This window comes from Podarcis melisellensis, assembly GCF_964234715.1.
Source record: "Podarcis melisellensis genome assembly, chromosome: 5".
NCBI classification, from domain to species: Eukaryota; Metazoa; Chordata; class Lepidosauria; order Squamata; family Lacertidae; genus Podarcis; species Podarcis melisellensis.
In genome coordinates this window covers 96,473,101-96,491,351 of record NC_138537.1, presented here as the reverse complement: position 1 = coordinate 96,491,351, position 18,251 = coordinate 96,473,101, and the positions used below count along the sequence as shown (strand labels likewise).

At 44.0% G+C, this 18,251-nt stretch overlaps 1 protein-coding gene across 1 annotated transcript; it reads left to right on the top strand.

Annotated features, from left to right (window-relative positions):
• Positions 1-4,809: 4,809 nt before the first annotated feature.
• On the top strand, positions 4,810-17,833 carry LOC309370266 (poly(U)-specific endoribonuclease-like). Its single transcript, XM_081911879.1, has 7 exons — positions 4,810-5,099; positions 9,479-9,578; positions 10,005-10,116; positions 12,807-12,928; positions 14,372-14,484; positions 15,504-15,657; positions 17,073-17,833. The coding sequence occupies exons 1-7, from the start codon at positions 5,080-5,082 to the stop codon at positions 17,334-17,336; spliced, it is 885 nt and encodes a 294-aa protein (XP_081768005.1). The 5' UTR covers positions 4,810-5,079; the 3' UTR covers positions 17,337-17,833.
• Positions 17,834-18,251: the final 418 nt, after the last annotated feature.

Here is an 18,251-nt window from a genome sequence, read left to right as displayed (position 1 = left end):
TTCCAGGGAGTCTTCTCTTCTCATGAGGTGGCCAAAGTATTGGAGCCTCAGCTTCAGGATCTGTCCTTCCAGTGAACACTCAGGGCTGATTTCCTTCAGAATGGAGAGTTTTGATCTTCTTGCAGTCCATGGGACTCTCAAGAGTCTCCTCCAGCACCATAATTCAAAAGCATCCATTCTTTGGCGATCAGCCTTCTTTATGGTCCAGCTCTCACTTCCATACATCACTACTGGGAAAACCATAGCTTGAACTATACAAACCTTTGTCGGCAAGGTGATGTCTCTGCTTTTTAAGATGCTGTCTAGGTTTGCCATTGCTTTTCTCCCAAGAAGCAGGCGTCTTTTAATTTTGTGGCTGCTGTCACCATCTGCAGTGATCATGGAGCCCAAGAAAGTAGAATCTCTCACTGCCTCCATTTCTTCCCCTTCTATTAGCCAGGACAGACAAGTAAATGGTTAAAAGTTTGGGTCCCCAAATGCGCACTTCGATTAAAGGTAGCTCCTGTATACATTTCCTACAAAAGTATACATTTCCTACAAAAGAGACACAAAACTTTTGATTCCTGAGTATGCTAAAGCTATCCAATATTAGAAGCGCTGGGGAAGGCAGCTGTCTTTTTTTTATAATAAAAAACAGGTTTTTATGGGCATTTTCTTTCTACACATTGCTTGAAAAGCCTGAAGACTTTTGTTCTATGGTAAGAGTGGGATCGTGTACTTACACCAACATGGTAAGTTGCTCAGGTGACTTTATGCCTGCCAATTCAGAATGAGCACAGCAGTGAGAAGCAAACTGAGTGTGTGGGGATAAAGAGGGGAAGGCAAATGCCATCTCTTACGCCGCCTATCTTGCGGAGAAGGTCTGGCTGCAATTTAAGGGAGTAAATATTAATGTGGAGGGATGGATTTAGAAGGAAACTCCTAAGCCAGCACAGGCTTACTTCAGAGACCACTAAACTGGAAGTGGCAAACTGCTGCCCTCTAGTGCCCTCCATGGGAAGAGACTGATAAAAGACCTGCGTTTGGCTTTATAGATCCACTTCATAAGCGAGAAACTTGTTTCTTTGTCATTCCAAAACCAGGTCTTTCAAATATCTGCCAATAGCAACTTGCTGACGTTAAGCTCGATGTTTTCTCTCTAAAGAGCTCAAATTATGAAGTGCTTCATAATTTTTTATTCCAGTTTATTGCTGCAATTCTCCTTTTGTTTCTTCTTCGCATGGCCCCAAACCACTGGTGTTTCCTTTTCACTCTACAAGATCTCTTCTCATGTTTCTGTAAAAATGGAAGTCTTTCTCCTTTCCCTTCCCATTTACACCACCTTCTTGTTGGAAGTTTGGGTGCAGCTTTTCCCCCCAAGACCAAAAGGTGCCGGAACACACCTCCGTGAGAAGACTCACCCCAGAACCCACAGGCAATTTCTTCAGGCTGGGGGTGGTGTCCCCTTGCCAGACTAAGGCTTGCTGAGGTGCAGGCAGCCTTTCGCACTTCAACTGAGCACCTTAAAGAGCCCTCCAACATCCCTGGCTCCCGTGGGGGCTTGCTCAGCTGAGACACAGCTGTCCAGTGCCTCAACTGTCAGCTGGGAGGCTGAAGAGCCTCAGCAAAGTCCCACTGCACCTCTGGCTCATGAGGAGACGCTCTCCAGAGCCCATAGAGGATGTCCCCATTGGGCTCCGGGGAGGGTCTCCTCGTGAGCTAGAGGAGCAGCAGGTCTTTGCTGAGGCTGGTCAGGTCTTCCTCCCACGTCCAGAGACCGCCTGAGAGGTGCTGGAATGCAATTCCTGCTGAAAAAAAGTCCTGGGTGCAGCTCAGCTTGCAGAAGAGGGGCTTGCATGAGGTTAATAAAGATAGAGGAATGTGGATGGCGCTGTGGGTTAAACCATAGAACCTAGGGCTTGCCGATCAGAAGGTTGGCGGTTCAAATCCCTGCGACAGGGTGAGCTCCCGTTGCTTGGTCCCTGCTCCTGCCAACCTAGCAGTTCAAAAGCACATCAAGTCCAAGTAGATAAATAGATAAATACCTTCCAGCGGGAAGGTAAACGGTGTTTTTGTGTGCTGCTCTGGTTTTCCAGAAGCGGCTTAGTCGTGCTGGCCACTTGACTCGGAAGCTGTACGCCAGCTCCCTCAGCCAGTAAAGCGAGATGAGTGCCGCAACCCCAGAGTTGTCCACGACTGGACCTAATGGTCCTACCTTTACCTTTAAGAAAGATAGAGTGAGGCACATCCATGTTACCAGACTGTCACATACCTTTAACCTATCAGCTTATTTTTCTATCTCCTTGTTGTTTAGACTGAGACATCTTCGGTTGCATCCCGCATGCCAGTTCCTTCTCCAACTTCTCTCTCTGACCTCAGATCGAGAGGTCATCTTTCACTATCCTCCAAGAGAACAAAGGAGCAAGCATGGCTGCCTTGTTCTTCTCTAGACTAGTCAGATTATAACCAAAGTTTCTGCATTTCCTACCATAAACAACTTTCTTATTTTCTTGCCTCCTTCCCTCCCTCCCTCCCTCCTTCCCTCCCTCCCTCCCTCCCTCCCTCCCTCCCTCTCTCTCTCTCTCTCTCTCTCTCTCTTTCTCTCATTCGAAAGGTAAAGTCTCCCAGCCTCGGCCCAGTATACCTGAAGGAGCGTCTCCACCCCCATCGTTCTGCCCGGACCCTGAGGTCCAGTGCCGAGGGCCTTCTGGCGGTTCCCTCATTGCGAGAAGCAAAGCTACAGGGAACCAGGCAGAGGGCCTTTTCGGTAGTGGCGCCCGCCCTGTGGAACGCCCTCCCAGCAGATGTCAAAACGATAAACAACTACTTGACATTCAGAAAACATCTTAAGGCAGCCCTGTTCAGGGAAGTTTTTAATGTATGATATTTTAGTGTTTCCTGGTTTCTATGGAAGCCGCCCAGAGTGGCTGGGGGGGCCCAGCCAGATGGGCGGGGTATAAATAATAAATTATTATTATTATTATTATTATTTAACCAAGACTCACTTGTTAGATACTGCAAACGAAAAGGTTTCCATAAGTAACTGATCCTCTTATCCCAATGCCCCTCCTGTACTTTGTTCAATTAAAATGCAGTCAACCCGCCTTTGTTACTTGCCATTTGTTGATTCTGTGTATTTTTCCTCTTTATTTTTACTTCAAAGTCCTCCTAGATCTGGATTCCTCTGATACCAGTTATTTAGTTATGTCACTTTTAGGCAGGGGCTTCAATTTGTAAATACAGACTTTAGATAATGCCGATGGGGAGTTAGTTGTAGTTTTTTATTATTATTAAAAAACACACAAAAACTTCTTGGATTTTCCTCAGGGAGCATAAATCTGGACTGAAGGGGGAGGAAGGTGAAGAATTATAGATTGTGTGGGTGTTGCAAATAACTTGGGGGCATGAGGAACTTGGCATCCTTAGACCTACTTTTGTCACACCTGTGTAAAGGTAAAAGGTAAAGGTACCCCTGCCCGTACGGGCCAGTCGTGTCCGACTCTAGGGTTGTGCGCCCATCTCACTTAAGAGGTCAGGGGCCAGTGCTGTCCGGAGACACTTCTGGGTCATGTGGCCAGCGTGACGAAGCTGCTCTGGCGAGCCAGCACCAGCGCAGCACACGGAAACGCGGTTTACCTTCCCACTAGAAACCTATTTATTTACTTGCACTTAAGAGTGCTTTCAAACTGCTAGGTGGGCAGAAGCTGGGACCGAACGACGGGAGCTCACCCCGCCGTGGGGATTCAAACTGCCGACCATGCGATCGGCAAGTCCTAGGTGCTGAGGTTTTACCCACAGCGCCACCCGCGTCCCTTCTATCACACAACCTGTGTACTTTTTGCTTTACCAACCCCATGTCTTTGGAACTCACTGACCCAGGTATTGAAAAGGACCCAGTGCCTTCCACTTTTAAAGTAATCCCTGAAGGCATGCCTGTTTTCACAAGTCTCTTCCAACTGACTAACTGGGATATTTAAATCTTCCCTTATCCTTAAATTCTTTCCTTAAATCTGTTTAGTCAAAGTGTAAGTCTATGGGCAGAGTTCTCTCTCTCTCTCTCTCTCTCTCTCTGTGTGTGTGTGTGTGTGTTTTAAATTTATTGTTCTTTTTAATGGTATGCTTTAATACGGTGCCTTGTGGTTTTTTAGCCAGTTCTGCAATAACTAATAAAAAAGCAAACAATTTTCAGGAGAGAATGGATCACCATAGCAGTCAAAAGTGAGGCAGACTGCCACTTCTCTTCAGGCAGACGTTGTTGTGTCTGGTCTAACCATCTCACATCCAGTTTTCTCCTACTTATTGATCTCTTTCAAGCCACTCTGGGAGCCTTGTCAAAAATGATTTAAACAAACAAACAAAAAAACCTCTCCACCAGGTTAGATAGGCACATTAACTGTCTTCCTGCCTTCCTTTATAGCTTCTGCCTTATAGCTTAAAGGTAAAGGGACCCCTGACTATTAGGTCCAGTTGTGACCGACTCTGGGGTTGTGGCGCTCATCTCTCTTTACTGGCCGAGGGAGCTTCCAGGTCATGCGGCCAGCATGACTAAGCCGTTTCTGGCGAACCAGAGCAGCGCATGGAAACGCCATTTACCTTCCCACCGGAGCGGTACCTATTTACCTACTTGCACTTTGACATGCTTTCGAACTGCTAGGTTGGCAGGAGCTGGGACCGAACAATGGGAGCTCACCATGTCACGGGGATTCGAACCGCCAACCTTCTGATCAGCAAGCCAAGAGGCTCTGTGGTTTAACCCACAGCACCACCGAATGCATCTATAATAATAGGAAATGCTCTGAAGCTCAACGTGAGTCATTTTAGCTCCTGCTGATGTGTTTCTGTCTATCTGGTGGGAATCTGGAGGAGGACACATATTGTCACTGTTTGCCCAACCCTCAGGTTCATTTGGTTTACTTCCTTCTCTTTGCAACGTGTCCCTTTCTACAACTTACTCACTCTGCCAATCACCTTGAGAGGCAGCTCCCGGTAACCAGGCAGGAGGCAGTGCAAAGGTCCAGGGCTGCTTCAAAAGGGCTCTGGAAGTGAAACCGGGCATTCAGCTCACTGTGAGTCAGTTTGCTTGGGGGAGAAAAACAGCATATGGTCAACATGGCTCAAAGGTAAGAGAGGGTTGCGTGTTTTGGCATTAGGCTGCCGCCCTGTGCACTGGGAACAACTTAAGCTTGAAGAATCACAGGTACGGTCCCAGGGACACTTGGAAAAGTGTAGATTTATTATCTAATCAGCATGCAATGCACTTACAAACTATATCCTAGGTAGCCATGTCTCTGATAAGCGCCAGCAAATCATCTTACGCTTAGCAAATGCAAACTGCATTTCCTAGCTATAATAGACGGTTTACTTAACTTCTACGTTGTGTGTACTGTACAATTAAACTGAAGTTTCATTTTCCGTAGCCAAGTGCAGCTCTGTTTATAGAATAGTACTATTAATTGTTACAGTTACAGTTCAGTCAACAAGGCTGAAATGGGAGGAAATTAAAGTACAGCCACAGAGCTCTTAGGCATTTATTTAGAGCTGGTAACCATGGCTGAAACATTGAATGTAAAGAAATCTTACAGGTGTTTAAAAAGAGCTTTAAAGGCAAAATAATATCATGATGGTGCGTAACCAGGCTTTATTAAAAGAAAATAAAAATCTGCTGTGGCTTTTTGCAAAGTAGATCTTAGGGTTTTAGAACTGCTGAAATAAGCCTTCTATCTGCCGGCTTCCAGTGTTTATACTCTGGCAGTAATTTTCCAGAAAGAAGACATGCATTTTCTGAGAGGGGGAGCTTCCCCCCAACTTACTCAACAATTTATAGATTACTATCTGCTCAGTGGTGCAAATATGACACCACACAAGCTGCAATTCTGTTGAAATCACTGAGACTTACCTCTGAGCTGATAAGCACAGGATTGCTGTCCATCAAGTTATTGAGGAATACTTTCATTCTTTATAGACAGAGCAGGGTTTTTATTGTGTCATTTGCTGAATTCAAACAATGGTTTTGAGAGGAGTTCATTGATAGGCCAGCAATATTCACAGAAAATCAATTGTTTCCCTTGCAAAGATTGGCCTGTTGTGTCATTCAGCAAATGTTGAGTCTCATCTAGAAGTACAAGAGCCGCAGTCTAGATATTTAATCAAGATTTGGGGACTAAACTTGAAGGTTTCGGGCTGCAACCCAGCACAGAATTAAGGATGCAACTCTTTTGTTCCACTTAAAAGGCAATATCTAGGTGCAACTGTATGGAAAATTAGAGGCAAAAGAGCTGATTATATTGTTTTTAAGGGGAGGTTGATTGCAAGTGCCATAGAAAAAGAAGTCAATACAGTTTGTAAAGCTCTTTGTGGGACTTTACTGCAAACACTTTTTATCAGACAAGAATGTAACTTATTTTAACAGAATGATGGGATTCCCTTTCCTGGAACCTCAAAACTGTTTAAGCTTCCTTTGTTCGAAAAAGAAGAAATGAAAGTTGAAAGTAATATTAAGTTCCAAAATAAATAAATTCTCCAGAGAAGGAGACTACTTTTCTTTTCTGCAAGGGCTATTTGGGAAGAAGAAGGTTTCACTTTCTTATTGACCTTTATGATCTCATGGTCACAGAGCAAATCTTAATGATGTGGTTGTAGTTCTTTTTGTTGTTAGCCAAAGTGCACCTAGGGACCTCAGCACATTTCTTTCAAGTTTGCAATAGTCTCAGGAGAGTCTTTCTTCACAACATTCTAGAGATTGGGAACATTTTCATGTTAGACACTTAATGCATTTCAGTGCCTCATGCAATATCTAAGCCGTGTGTCATTATTGCTGGGGTAACCAACAGTGCCCTTCAGATATTTTTGGATTCCAGCTTGCAGGCACTGACCATTGGCCAATGGTCAGGGATGATGGGAGTTGTAGTCCAACAGCATCTGGAAGACATCTCATTGGCTACCCCTGGATTAGGGTTAGGGTGTCCCTCTTTTTGTCATCAGTTTTCCTCCCTGCAATTTGCAACTTGCTTGCTCAAAGCTGGGTTTATGCTGTGGCAAATCTGGACAAGAGCTGATTGTTTCTGTGTGGTAAGTCAATAGGTAAATTGTTGTTCTTCCTTATTTAAACAATTAGACCAAGGCAGGTGTACAGTATTTTAAGTCAAACTTATTTTGCATTTGTAGAAGATGTGCCATTGGAACATCTGGCCACACTCCTTTTTGTCTTTCAGATTATCATGACCTTTTGTGCCTGTCTCTTGATTCCTTATGCTGCTAAAGTTGTCCTGGAAGGCTCAAATTCTATACATGCTTACTTGGGAATTTGCCTTTGAGTTGACATGTATAAGATTATACGAGAAATGGAGTCAACATTCCACTGTAGGGACACCAGTAAAAAATTAATAGCAAGAAAAGGAAGCAACGGTGTGTGTGTGTATGTGTGTGTAGTCTTGTCACGATTCTGAATATATCACACCACAAATAATTCTATATTCTGCTTATGGGACTGCAGCTTAATGAGAATTGTTTTCACATGAGTGAAAAGTCATTATATCTGTGAGTCAGAGAAAACCATGAAGTTAGTTGGGGGGTGGGGATGAGACTTCTATACTTAGGTTTGCAAAAAAGGGGGGTGAATGAGTTTTCACACATTTGCCTTAAATACGAATTTCTCACATTCTGAGAGAAAATATTATTGTATGCACCTTACATCTGACTGATGATAAAAGCTGGCAAAGAGGTTATGCTAGATTTGAAGGAACATTCACAGGGCCATATATGATGCCCCTGAAAAGGGTGCAGCAGAGTTCATATGGCAAAAAATACACCCCATGTTTGATGAGCCTCTTGTGAATTTGGAGACTGGAAACAGGTCTGTGGAAGTGGAGAAGAGGCCTGTTCATTGTGTCAGGCCTCTTAGTCTTGTGCAGGACTGGGCAGACCCCTCTGGTTGCTGGAAGGCCAACGTTTTGCAGGCCGCGTTGACAAGTGGGCAGAGCTACCCTCCTGTCAATCCCCTGCCATCATATGATGTCAGCAGGCTTAAGCTTCAAGCTGTGGCGTCAAAGAAAAATTCAATTCCCATCAGTGTTTGAATGATTTTGTAATGCTACTGGCTTAAATGTCCGGTACAAGAAAGGCATGCCTGGCTCACCAGAAGTGGTCTGGCGGTATAACCTCACAAGTGTGGTGGGCCTAATTTGGCCCACAGATGAGAGGTTCCTCACAAGTGGTCTCCTGGTACAATTCTTGTCCTAGCTATGAAAAGTCTTTGGGGCTGATGTCCAGACAAGGCTCTGCTCCGGGGCAGGGGGGGCAGGGAGAGGGTCTGCACCTCTGTTGCTCCCATGTTTCTGACACAAAGTCTGAACTGGCATGTTGCTTGGTTGTCAACAAGGCTCTAAGTTCATGCAGGCTGCAAGAACCTATAAGTGGAATGAGGCACAGCCAATTGGCAAATGAGGTTGCCAATTGCAAAAAAGAAAAAAAAGAAAGCCATATTGAGGAACATATTTTGAGCCAAAGGATAGGAGTTAAGAGCAGAGTAAAAGAGTTTAGACTCAGTTGAGCTTATCATTCATTCTCTGCATTTCCTGTTTCCAAATATAGCTGATTCTGCATAAGCATGAAAAAGCACTTTCAGCACATTTGCACAGCTCCTGATAGGGTGCTTTTGGTTTCCTTCTCTGCTTTTGAAGGGAGGCCTTGAAAGGGTGCAGAGGTGTCACTGCTGCTGGGCTGCAGGAGGGGGGCAAACCCACGGAGGTTCACCCCACGCAAGCAGCCTGTGTGAAATAGCCCCTGGGGCAGGGTAGTCCTCTCTGTGTGCTCCACCAGCTACATGCCATTGCTCTCCCCAAGCCAGGAATTGCCTATCTGATCTATGTTTGTGTTGATTTTGAAAAAAAAACCCGCTTCTCTGCCTATGTTTATTTGCTTTTTTTAAAAAAATAATATTTATTACTTTTCCAACAGTTTAAACACTACAAAAAAAAATTTAAACAGTACAATACAATACAAAAACAAAAACACTACATAACACTAACACATTAAACTAACAAAACAAAGACAGTTTAAAACACATCAAACAATTTCAATATCTTATCTTTCATTCACTTGTTTCAACGACCTCCTCACACCTCCCTTTTTGTATTCCACTTCTATTAATTGTTTCAGCAATTCCTTTCCATCTTCCTCTGTTTTCTGTCCTGTAATTATCTTAACATATTCTAACCTTGTTTTTTCCTTTAATACACTAATAATCTATTTGTACTTAATTCCTTATAACATTTCTACTAAAGCCATATAACTTCATTCCAACATTTTTCTAACATTATTAATTTTACAGTATTTCTGTAAATAGTCTTTAAACTTTTTCCAGTCTTCTTCCACCGACTCTTCTCCCTGGTCTCGAATTCTGCCAGTCATTTCCGCCAGTTCCATATAGTCCATCAACTTCATCTGCCATTCTTCCCGGGTGGGTAAATCTTGTGTCTTCCATGCCTATGTTTATTTGCAGGCCGATTCTGAATCAGGAACTCTCCAAGCTTTTCAATGAGCTCTGGGATGCTGATGTGAACCGCTTTGTGCCTGGAAAAGACTATACCATTTCCTTACAGGTATCAGTTATATGTGTCACTATGCTTAGCTCTCCTGTGTTCTCCCAAAAAGTGAGCATTGGCCGTACCACGAAGACCCACCCTATCCGACTATCCCCACCCTCTGGTGTCTGTGCATATGGCGTGAACATCCGCAGGGAGGGCATTTTGCGCATTCAGCCGTGCCACTGAAGGCTCCTTCCTTGTAGACACCTGTGCTGAAACCATGGGAGCCTGTAGGCTGGGCTGCTTGCCACATAGGAATATGTGAGTAAAGCATATGAGCTGAGCTTACGTAAAAGATACGGGGAGTTATTATCTGTATTTTACATTTCCCCCCATAACCCAAGTTTGTCAGGGGCTGGAGTCAACAAGCAAAATAGCTTTTCAGATGGCTCACCTAAAATCGCAGTACACATCCATCATAGTTCCACATTTTGCTTACAGGGGAAAGCTGGTTATGTACCGCAGGGCAGTAATGCGGCCAGAGACAGCGCTTCTGAACCGTTGTTTTGCAGCGTAAATGAGCAACGTCTGAAGAACACGGAAACTTATTCAAGTAAGGCTCCTCCCTTGCACTTTAACTGTACAGCACACCCTTCTTCCATTTGAGGGAGATATTTAATATAGAGGACCCTAAGGTCCATGAATAATAACAGCTTAAAGGTCCCTGGCCCTAAGGAAGCCAGACTATCCTCCACCAGGGCCAGGGCCTTTTCAATGGTGGCTCCGACCTGGTGGAATGCTCTGTCCCATGAGACTAGGGCCCTTCCGGATTTAACCTCCTTCCGTCTGGCTGTAAGACAGAGCTATTCCGCCTGGCTTTCAATTTGAATTAGCCTGATTCTCTATTCCCTTTCCCCTTTCCTCTTCTATGAAGAAACCCTTCTGGGACCCCACATTTAAACTCTTCCCTGGTCTTCTTGCTGGCCCTAGTAGGACCAACTTGGCCTGTTAGCCCTGGTGATCATTTGGTGTTTACTGATTACGCCCCCCCATGACCCCTGAATTTTTTTATTGTATTGTCATTGATGCTGCATTTATGTTGTATTTTATGCTGTTTTTAAGCCGCATTTTAATCAATGTTTTATATTTGCTGTTAGCCGCCCTGAGCCCGGTTTTTAAACTGGGAAGGGCAGGGTATAAATAAAATGTATTATTATTTATTAATTTATTATTAATGTTGATTTTTATTAGCAAAAACCCAGACTCAGAGAGAGAGGGAGCTATGAGATTTCCCAAACAGCCAAACTACAACTCTCAGGATTCTTTGGAGAAAACCATGCCAATTAAAACGATATAAAGAAGCCCATATATAAATATAACCATACCAGTAGAGTTACAAATTAGGAGAGCCACTGATATATTCAGTCGGTAGCATATCACTTTAACATACGTTTTATTAGTGGGTGTGTGCAGGAAAAATACACATGAGATTTGCCTGTCATGAAACATGGCTGCATACTTCAAGTAGCTGGTTTATTCCAATCGGAAGATCACAGGATTTTATTTTCCCACAAACAGAAACCTTGCATCCCATGGCCTACACTTTCACATCCCCTAACACACACACACACACACACACACACACACACACACACACCAGGAGCAGGAGGACTTCCATTTACAAGGCAAAAATAAAAGAGAAGATTTTCACTGAAAGCAGCGGAGGAGCCCTGAGTCACGGCCACTGTATGGGAGTGGAAATTTCCAGGATCTTTCTCACAGAGTGTGCTACGTGCTGTACAGCAAACACCTAGTCCTGCTTATAGCACTTAAAGTTTGCAACGATAGCCCAAAGGCCCCTTTTTTTCTGATGGCCCTAGTCCAGGGGTCTGCAACCTTTAAGACAAAAAGAGCCACTTGGACCCGTTTCCGAAGGGAAAAAAACCTGCGAGCCGCAAAACCATTGCGACATTTAAAAGAAATATATCTCCGGAGCCCGACGGGACACAGGTGGCGCTGTGGGTTAAAGCCTCAGCACCTAGGACTTGCCGATCGCATGGTCGGCGGTTCGAATCCCTGCTGCGGGGTGCGCTCCCGCTGCTCGGTCCCAGCGCCTGCCAACCTAGCAGTTCGAAAGCACCTCCGGGTGCAAGTAGATAAATAGGGACCGCTTACCAGCGGGAAGGTAAACGGCGTTTCCGTGTGCAGCTCTGGCTCGCCAGAGCAGTGATGTCACACTGGCCATGTGACCCGGAAGTGTCTCCGGACAGCGCTGGCCCCTGGCCTCTTAAGTGAGATGGGCGCACAACCCCAGAGTCTGTCAAGACTGGCCCGTACGGGCAGGGGTACCTTTACCTTTTTTACTATCTCCGGAGCCGCGATCTGACAGCGGGCGGGAAGGTGACGTCGGGACGGTGAGTGACTAACGCACGCACCGCCCCCATGCGACGTCACAGCCAGTACAGCGCCCGCCACAGTGGGGAGTGTCAGGGCGCACAATGCGCCTCCTCCCCTTGCTAGTATCTGCCCCGGAGCCGCGGCAAAGGTGTAAAAGAGCCACATGCGGCTCCGGAGCCGCGGGTTGCAGACCCCTGCCCTAGTCCCTTGCAACTCATAGGCAAACTTTTTACTTAGGGCATGTGGCATGAGACAATGGCTGAATCCACACTGCACCTTTAAAATACATTACTCCCCCCCCCCCAAATATTGGGAACCGTAGTTTACCCTTCACAGAGCTATCATTCCCAGCACCCCAGGATTCTCAGGGGGGGGGCAGTGTGCTTTAAATGTATTGTGTGGATGCAGGGCTGTCTTAAGCATATCCGGCGCCGTGGTACAAAGATCCCTCTCTCCCCCCCCCCGTTTCCCAGAGTATTTTAAAGGGAGGACGGCGCTGTTGGCAGGGCTGGAGGAGGCAGGCAGTGGCTGGAGGGCAGCTCCCCCAGCGGGGAAGAAGCGGAGGCTGGATGCGGCGCCTCCCGGCGCAGCTGGCTGCTTCGTGCCACGGTGGCCATGGCAGACGGAGGCTCCGGACGCGGCACTGCTTCGGCGAGGCAGGCAAGGGTGGTGAGCTGATGCCAGGAGGCGCCATGTCTAGCCTCTGCCTCTTCCCTGGCGCCCTGGCGCCCCGCACCTCTAGCCTCTATGGGTAAGACGCCCTTGTGTGGATGCAGCCTGAGTGATAAGAGAGTCCACACATAAATTGGTATTTGAACACTGTGCCCACTGCGTAAGGAACATAAATGAAACTTATCTTTCTTTCCACATACTGAATTAATCTGAGGGATATATTTCTTCTTATAGCCTTTATCTCCCTACTGGACAACTACGAGACATCAACTGGTATGGCAGAGCTGGTGACGGCAGAGGAAATAGCTGAAAATAACCGCTTTCTCGATGCAGTGCTAGAAACTGAAGTGATGAAAGTGAGTACAGGAGTGGTAGGAATGCCTATATTTTGCTTTAGTTCAGCAGCACCAGTGCCCATTAGAGGTCCTGGGATTCTGCAACCTAAATGTACCTAATATATATGAACCTAATTATAAATGAATATATATATATATATATATATATATATATATATATATATATAATCTATCTATCTATCTATCTATCATCTATCTATCTATCATCTATCTATCTATCTATCTATCTATCTATCTATCTATCTATCTATCTATCATCTCTATCATCTATCTATCTATCATCTATCATCTATCTATCATCTATCTATCTATCTATATCTATCTATCTATCTATCTATCTATCTATCTATCTATCTATCATCTCTATCTCTATCTATCTATCTATCTATCTATCTATCATCTATATCTCTATATCTATCTCTATCTATCTATCTATCTATCTATCTATATCTATCATCTATCTATTATCTATCTATCTATCTATCTATCTATCTATCTATCTATCTATCTATCTATCATCTATCTATCTATCATCTATCATCTATCTATCTATCATCTATCTATCTATCTATCTATCTATCTATCTATCTATCATCTATCTATCTATCTATCATCTATCTATCTATCTATCTATCTATCTATCTATCTATCTATCATCTATCTATCATCTGTCTATCATCTATCTATCTATCTATCTATCTATCTATCTATCTATCTATCTATCTATCATCTATCTATCTATATCTATCTATCTATCCTGGGCTTTGTTTTTGAATAAGCACCCAAAAGTTAAGCTCATGTTCAAAATGCTGCATCTAGTTAAAACATTTTTGCTCTTTTGACATGTTAAGAAGATGGAACTAACCTGTAAGTAAATTTTTAATTGGCTATAGACAGTACTGGATTTAAAGGAAAACTAAGTAAGCTATAGTCAGTGTGTCTTTAAATCCGGTACTGTCTATAGCCAATCAAAAATTTACTTACAGGTTAGTTCCATCTAAGTAAGCTATAGTTCATTGCCTCAGATTGTGAGGAGTCTCTAAGTACTTTTTTCTTCTTGTCAGTTTCAAGTCTTAATAATTGCTTAAAAAATAAAGGAAACAGGGAAAACATACTCTTTATTGTTTTCACTGTCCTTTCTGTTAGAGCTTGACATAGCTTAGAACCTCAGCATGTCTTATCTCTGCCTCGGCTAAAGAGATCACTGACATTAGAGAAGGAGTGAATCATGACTGTGTCAAGCAACAATTCCTCTCTGCTAAGGGACTGGCTTTTACAGATCTCTGATTCCCATAAATATGTGAGACTTCACTCTCAGTCTTGTCTTCCCAGAAACCTTCTGAACCTTTCTTCTGCAGGAAACTCTGCAAACACTCTGAAACTCGAGGTATATGTTAAGATTTTAACACCCCCCCCAATTCATGTCACTTTCATCTCTTCCAGCTTACCCATCAATATTTAGTTAAAAAAACCTGGACTAAACCAGATCTGAAGGATTTCAAGTCTCAGCTCTATGCAATTTGGTTTCACCTCTACTCCAGGGATGGAGGAAAAGGGTATGGCTGATTTTTAATAGACTCTACCATAGCTTGAATGATGTAATATCCAAATATTGTACAGACTTTGCAGCTTGGAGCTAAAGAGTAAGAAAATACACTCTGTAGGAGGATATCAATCTTCTAAGTTTACATGGGAAAGTAGAGATGTTAGGGAAATAAACAGCTATCCAAGAAGTGAGGTTACAGGGAACCAGGCAGAGGGCCTTCTCGGTAGTGGTGCCCGCCCTGTGGAACGCCCTCCCATCAGATGTCAAGGAAATAAACAATTATCTGACTTTTAGAAGACATCTGAAGGCAGTTCTGTTTAGGGAAGTTTTTAGTGTTTGAAGTTTCATTCTGTTTTTAATGTTCTGTTGAAAGATGCCCAGAGTGGGCATGGTAGAAATAAATTATTATTATTATTATTATTATTATTATTATTATTATTATTATTATTGGTATCCTTGGTCTGTTCCAACAGGGCTCTTTAGATGTTCTTAGTGCAAGTGCAAGAGCTTTTGCCAATCTGCTCTCTGACTTACTTAAGGACTCTTATAAATCCAGATGGTTCCAACCCATACACAGCAAAATCAGATCTATTGGTATTGATTTGGAACTCTTTTATAATTCAAGTGACCAATATATTTATTGCAATATTCAAACCAGATTAAGAGACATTGAAAAACACAACATCGAATAAAATTGGCTCCCTCAAGTTCTATGGTTTAAATGCAACAGATAGCAGGGCCACTTGTATCTCAAAATTAATAATTCCAGTCCAACACAAGGCATTTATGAAAACTGAATGTTTTCCCCTCAGCTTTTGTCAAGGGCAGATATTCAAACATCCCCAGAAATGATAGACATTGCGGATGTTCTTTGAATGTGTACACTGTACAACATATCCCTTGTACAACCAGCTACGTAAACGTGTAACATCACGGCACAGTGAAAATATGAGATTCTATCTGTCTGTCCTTGAACAATACTTTTCCTTTCCCCACTCAACCCCCAACCCCAAATGATTTGCTTTGCAGACCTGACTCTTGCGGATTCGAACATGTATTTGTTGGGGAAACTAAGCGAGGTAAAGAGATCCTGGGACTGCACAACTGGGTGCAGTTTTACCTTCAAGAAAAACTTAGGCACATTGACTACAAGGGCTATGTAGCCAGGAAGAAAAAAAAAACGGTAAGAAACAATTCTCTCTCTCTCTCTCTCTCTCTCTCTCTCTCTCTCTCTCTCTCTCTCTCTCTGTGTGTGTGTGTGTGTAATATACAGCACATTCTGCAACTGTTTATGTGCACAAATCTACGCCTGGGTTAGCAAATAAGCAACACACGTAGGACGTAATTTTTCAAAGAGTACTTTTAAAAACCCAGGGCGTCTTCAGCTAGAAGCCTGCTAAGCATATTGCTTCTGATTTCTCTTGGTTTATACTTGCATCAGATTCCTCTGTCATTCATTCATTCATTCATTCATTCATTCATTCAATATCCATCCTGCTCTTTCTCCCAAAGGAGCCCAGGGTGGCAAGCGATAAGAAAGAAAAACATCTTGGGTGGAATTCAATGGGGTGCTAAACAGGGCATGCGCAGCATGGGGAACAATTTCCAGATCCCTTGTGTGCCCCCTAAACCTATTCTGGGACCCCCCAACCCTTCAAAGCAGATTTAGGGGACACATACAGTAGGAAGGAGGAGAGGAGGAGGGCAAAGTCCCTCTGCACAAGCAAAAACAACCACTTAGTTTAACTCCACCCCTTCTCAACAATTCCAGGACAGATGCAGACTGGGAAAGATTTCAGCTTAAAAGCCTCATTGAAAGAAGAAGAGTCTTCTGTGGGTGCAAGTGCCAATCGCCTGGACTCAGGAGCCACTGACCCACAGCAGCTCCATCTTGCCAGGTGTTATGTACTGAACTGAATAGGATCCAAACTACAGCAGTCTGATTGGTCCTAGAACAATAGGATCCAAAAGGCAGCAGTCTGATTGGTCCTAGAACAATAGGATTCAGAATGCAGCAGTCTGGTTGGTCTTAGAACAATGCAGCTGTATGATTGGTTGGCAGGAACCACCCAATCATGTTCTAGATAGAAGTGAATCCACAACCTGATTGGCTTACAGTAGAAGTCCAGAATTAGCCAATCACGTGCAGCCCATTGTGTAAATAATGTATATAAAGCAGATACTTTGAGGGGACTTTCATTCATTCCTCCTCACCACTATGAGCTGAATAAAGAGCATGAAATCACTTTGCGACTCTGAGTATATTTCACCAGGACTCAGTTTATGGGCCCTCATCCAGCCCCAGATCCAGGGCTTGCACATCCTAAGTGGATTTTCGACATGATGCATTACATTTACATGTGTTTCCCCCCCCCCCAATTCCACCCCCCACAACCAATGGCTTCACTTCATCTGAGCATTCAGGGAGATGGGCTTTGCTGCCATGCTCAGCTGGGAAAGTGCCAGCAAAGCCCACCCCCCACTTTCCACAATGCAACATCACTTGCTTCCTTCCCTCGCCCCAGAAATCCCATTGGTTTGATTCAGTCATAATTTAAAAGGCGTATCTGTTCTAGTGTGTTGTGTTTTTGCTTTCAGCCTGATGAGGACGACCAGGTTCTAAGCCTTCAGTTCAGCTGGAAGGGGCTCGTGAAGCCCGTGGGCAGCAGCTTCATTGGCGTCAGCCCCGAGTTCGAGTTTGCCCTTTATACTGTGATTTTTCTGCAAGCAAATGAAAGAGTGACGCGCCAGAGGGTGAGAATAGAGGAATACGAACTGGAGATTGTCGTTTACCGCCACGGGCAGCACATAGGAACAGCCTATCCTATCCTCCTCAGCAGCGACAATGAAGATTTGTACTGATGACCTCAATTTTGAAGAGAAAATTATTTTTAAATTTAAAGTTGTTTTCGCTTCATTGTATGTTATATTTAGAATGGTATGTAAAAAAAATATACAGTTTTTTTTTTTTACCTCAGGGGTATTTTTATCTGTCTCTTTAGGATTTCAAAACTTTGCCTATGTGAAGAATTTGTACCGAAATGATTCTATAGTTCAGTTTCAAAGCTATGTGTTTAACTGACCTTCTGTTTTTCTCCTCTAGCCTTTAGGCAAAAGCTCTCTTGCCTAATCTCTCCCTTCTCTGGCTGCACAGCTTCTCATGCCCCTGGTCTCTGGGGAATTTCCCCATCTCTTGCTGCCCCCCTCCCCATTATTTACAACAAGATCCTCTCCCTCAGTTGTGTGTTGCCGAATTGCCTCATGAATCCCAGTCTTTAGAAAAGCTGCTCGGTTCATAGTCCTGTTAACGCCACTTTGTATGTTGAGGAAAGTAGTGTTTGAAAACACAGGGCATCTCCCACTGCCAAAATATTGGGGGGGGGGGGCGGGGGCCCATACCGACTTATAAAAAATATTGGGGGGGCCCAAGACCTCCAAACCGCTGCTGCTGGGGGAACGAAAGGGGCGAGCCCCAGGCTGCCCCGACCTTAAGTGAACCTGTGAGGGCCCGCCCTTTGCGGCAGCCGATTGGCTGCCGCCATGGGCGGTGAATATTAATGAGCTAGGGGGAATCCCCGCTTCTCTTGGGGCTGACACCAGCCCCGCGAGATTGTTGATGGGTCGAGAGCCCGCAACCCCACCCCCTCTCTAGATCGGGAGTGGCTTTGTTTTAACTCATTACTGAATGTATTTTAAAAGGTAACTATCGTCAAACAAGGAAAATAAAAAATACCAACATAATTTTGTGATTTTACAAAGCATAATATAACTAATAAT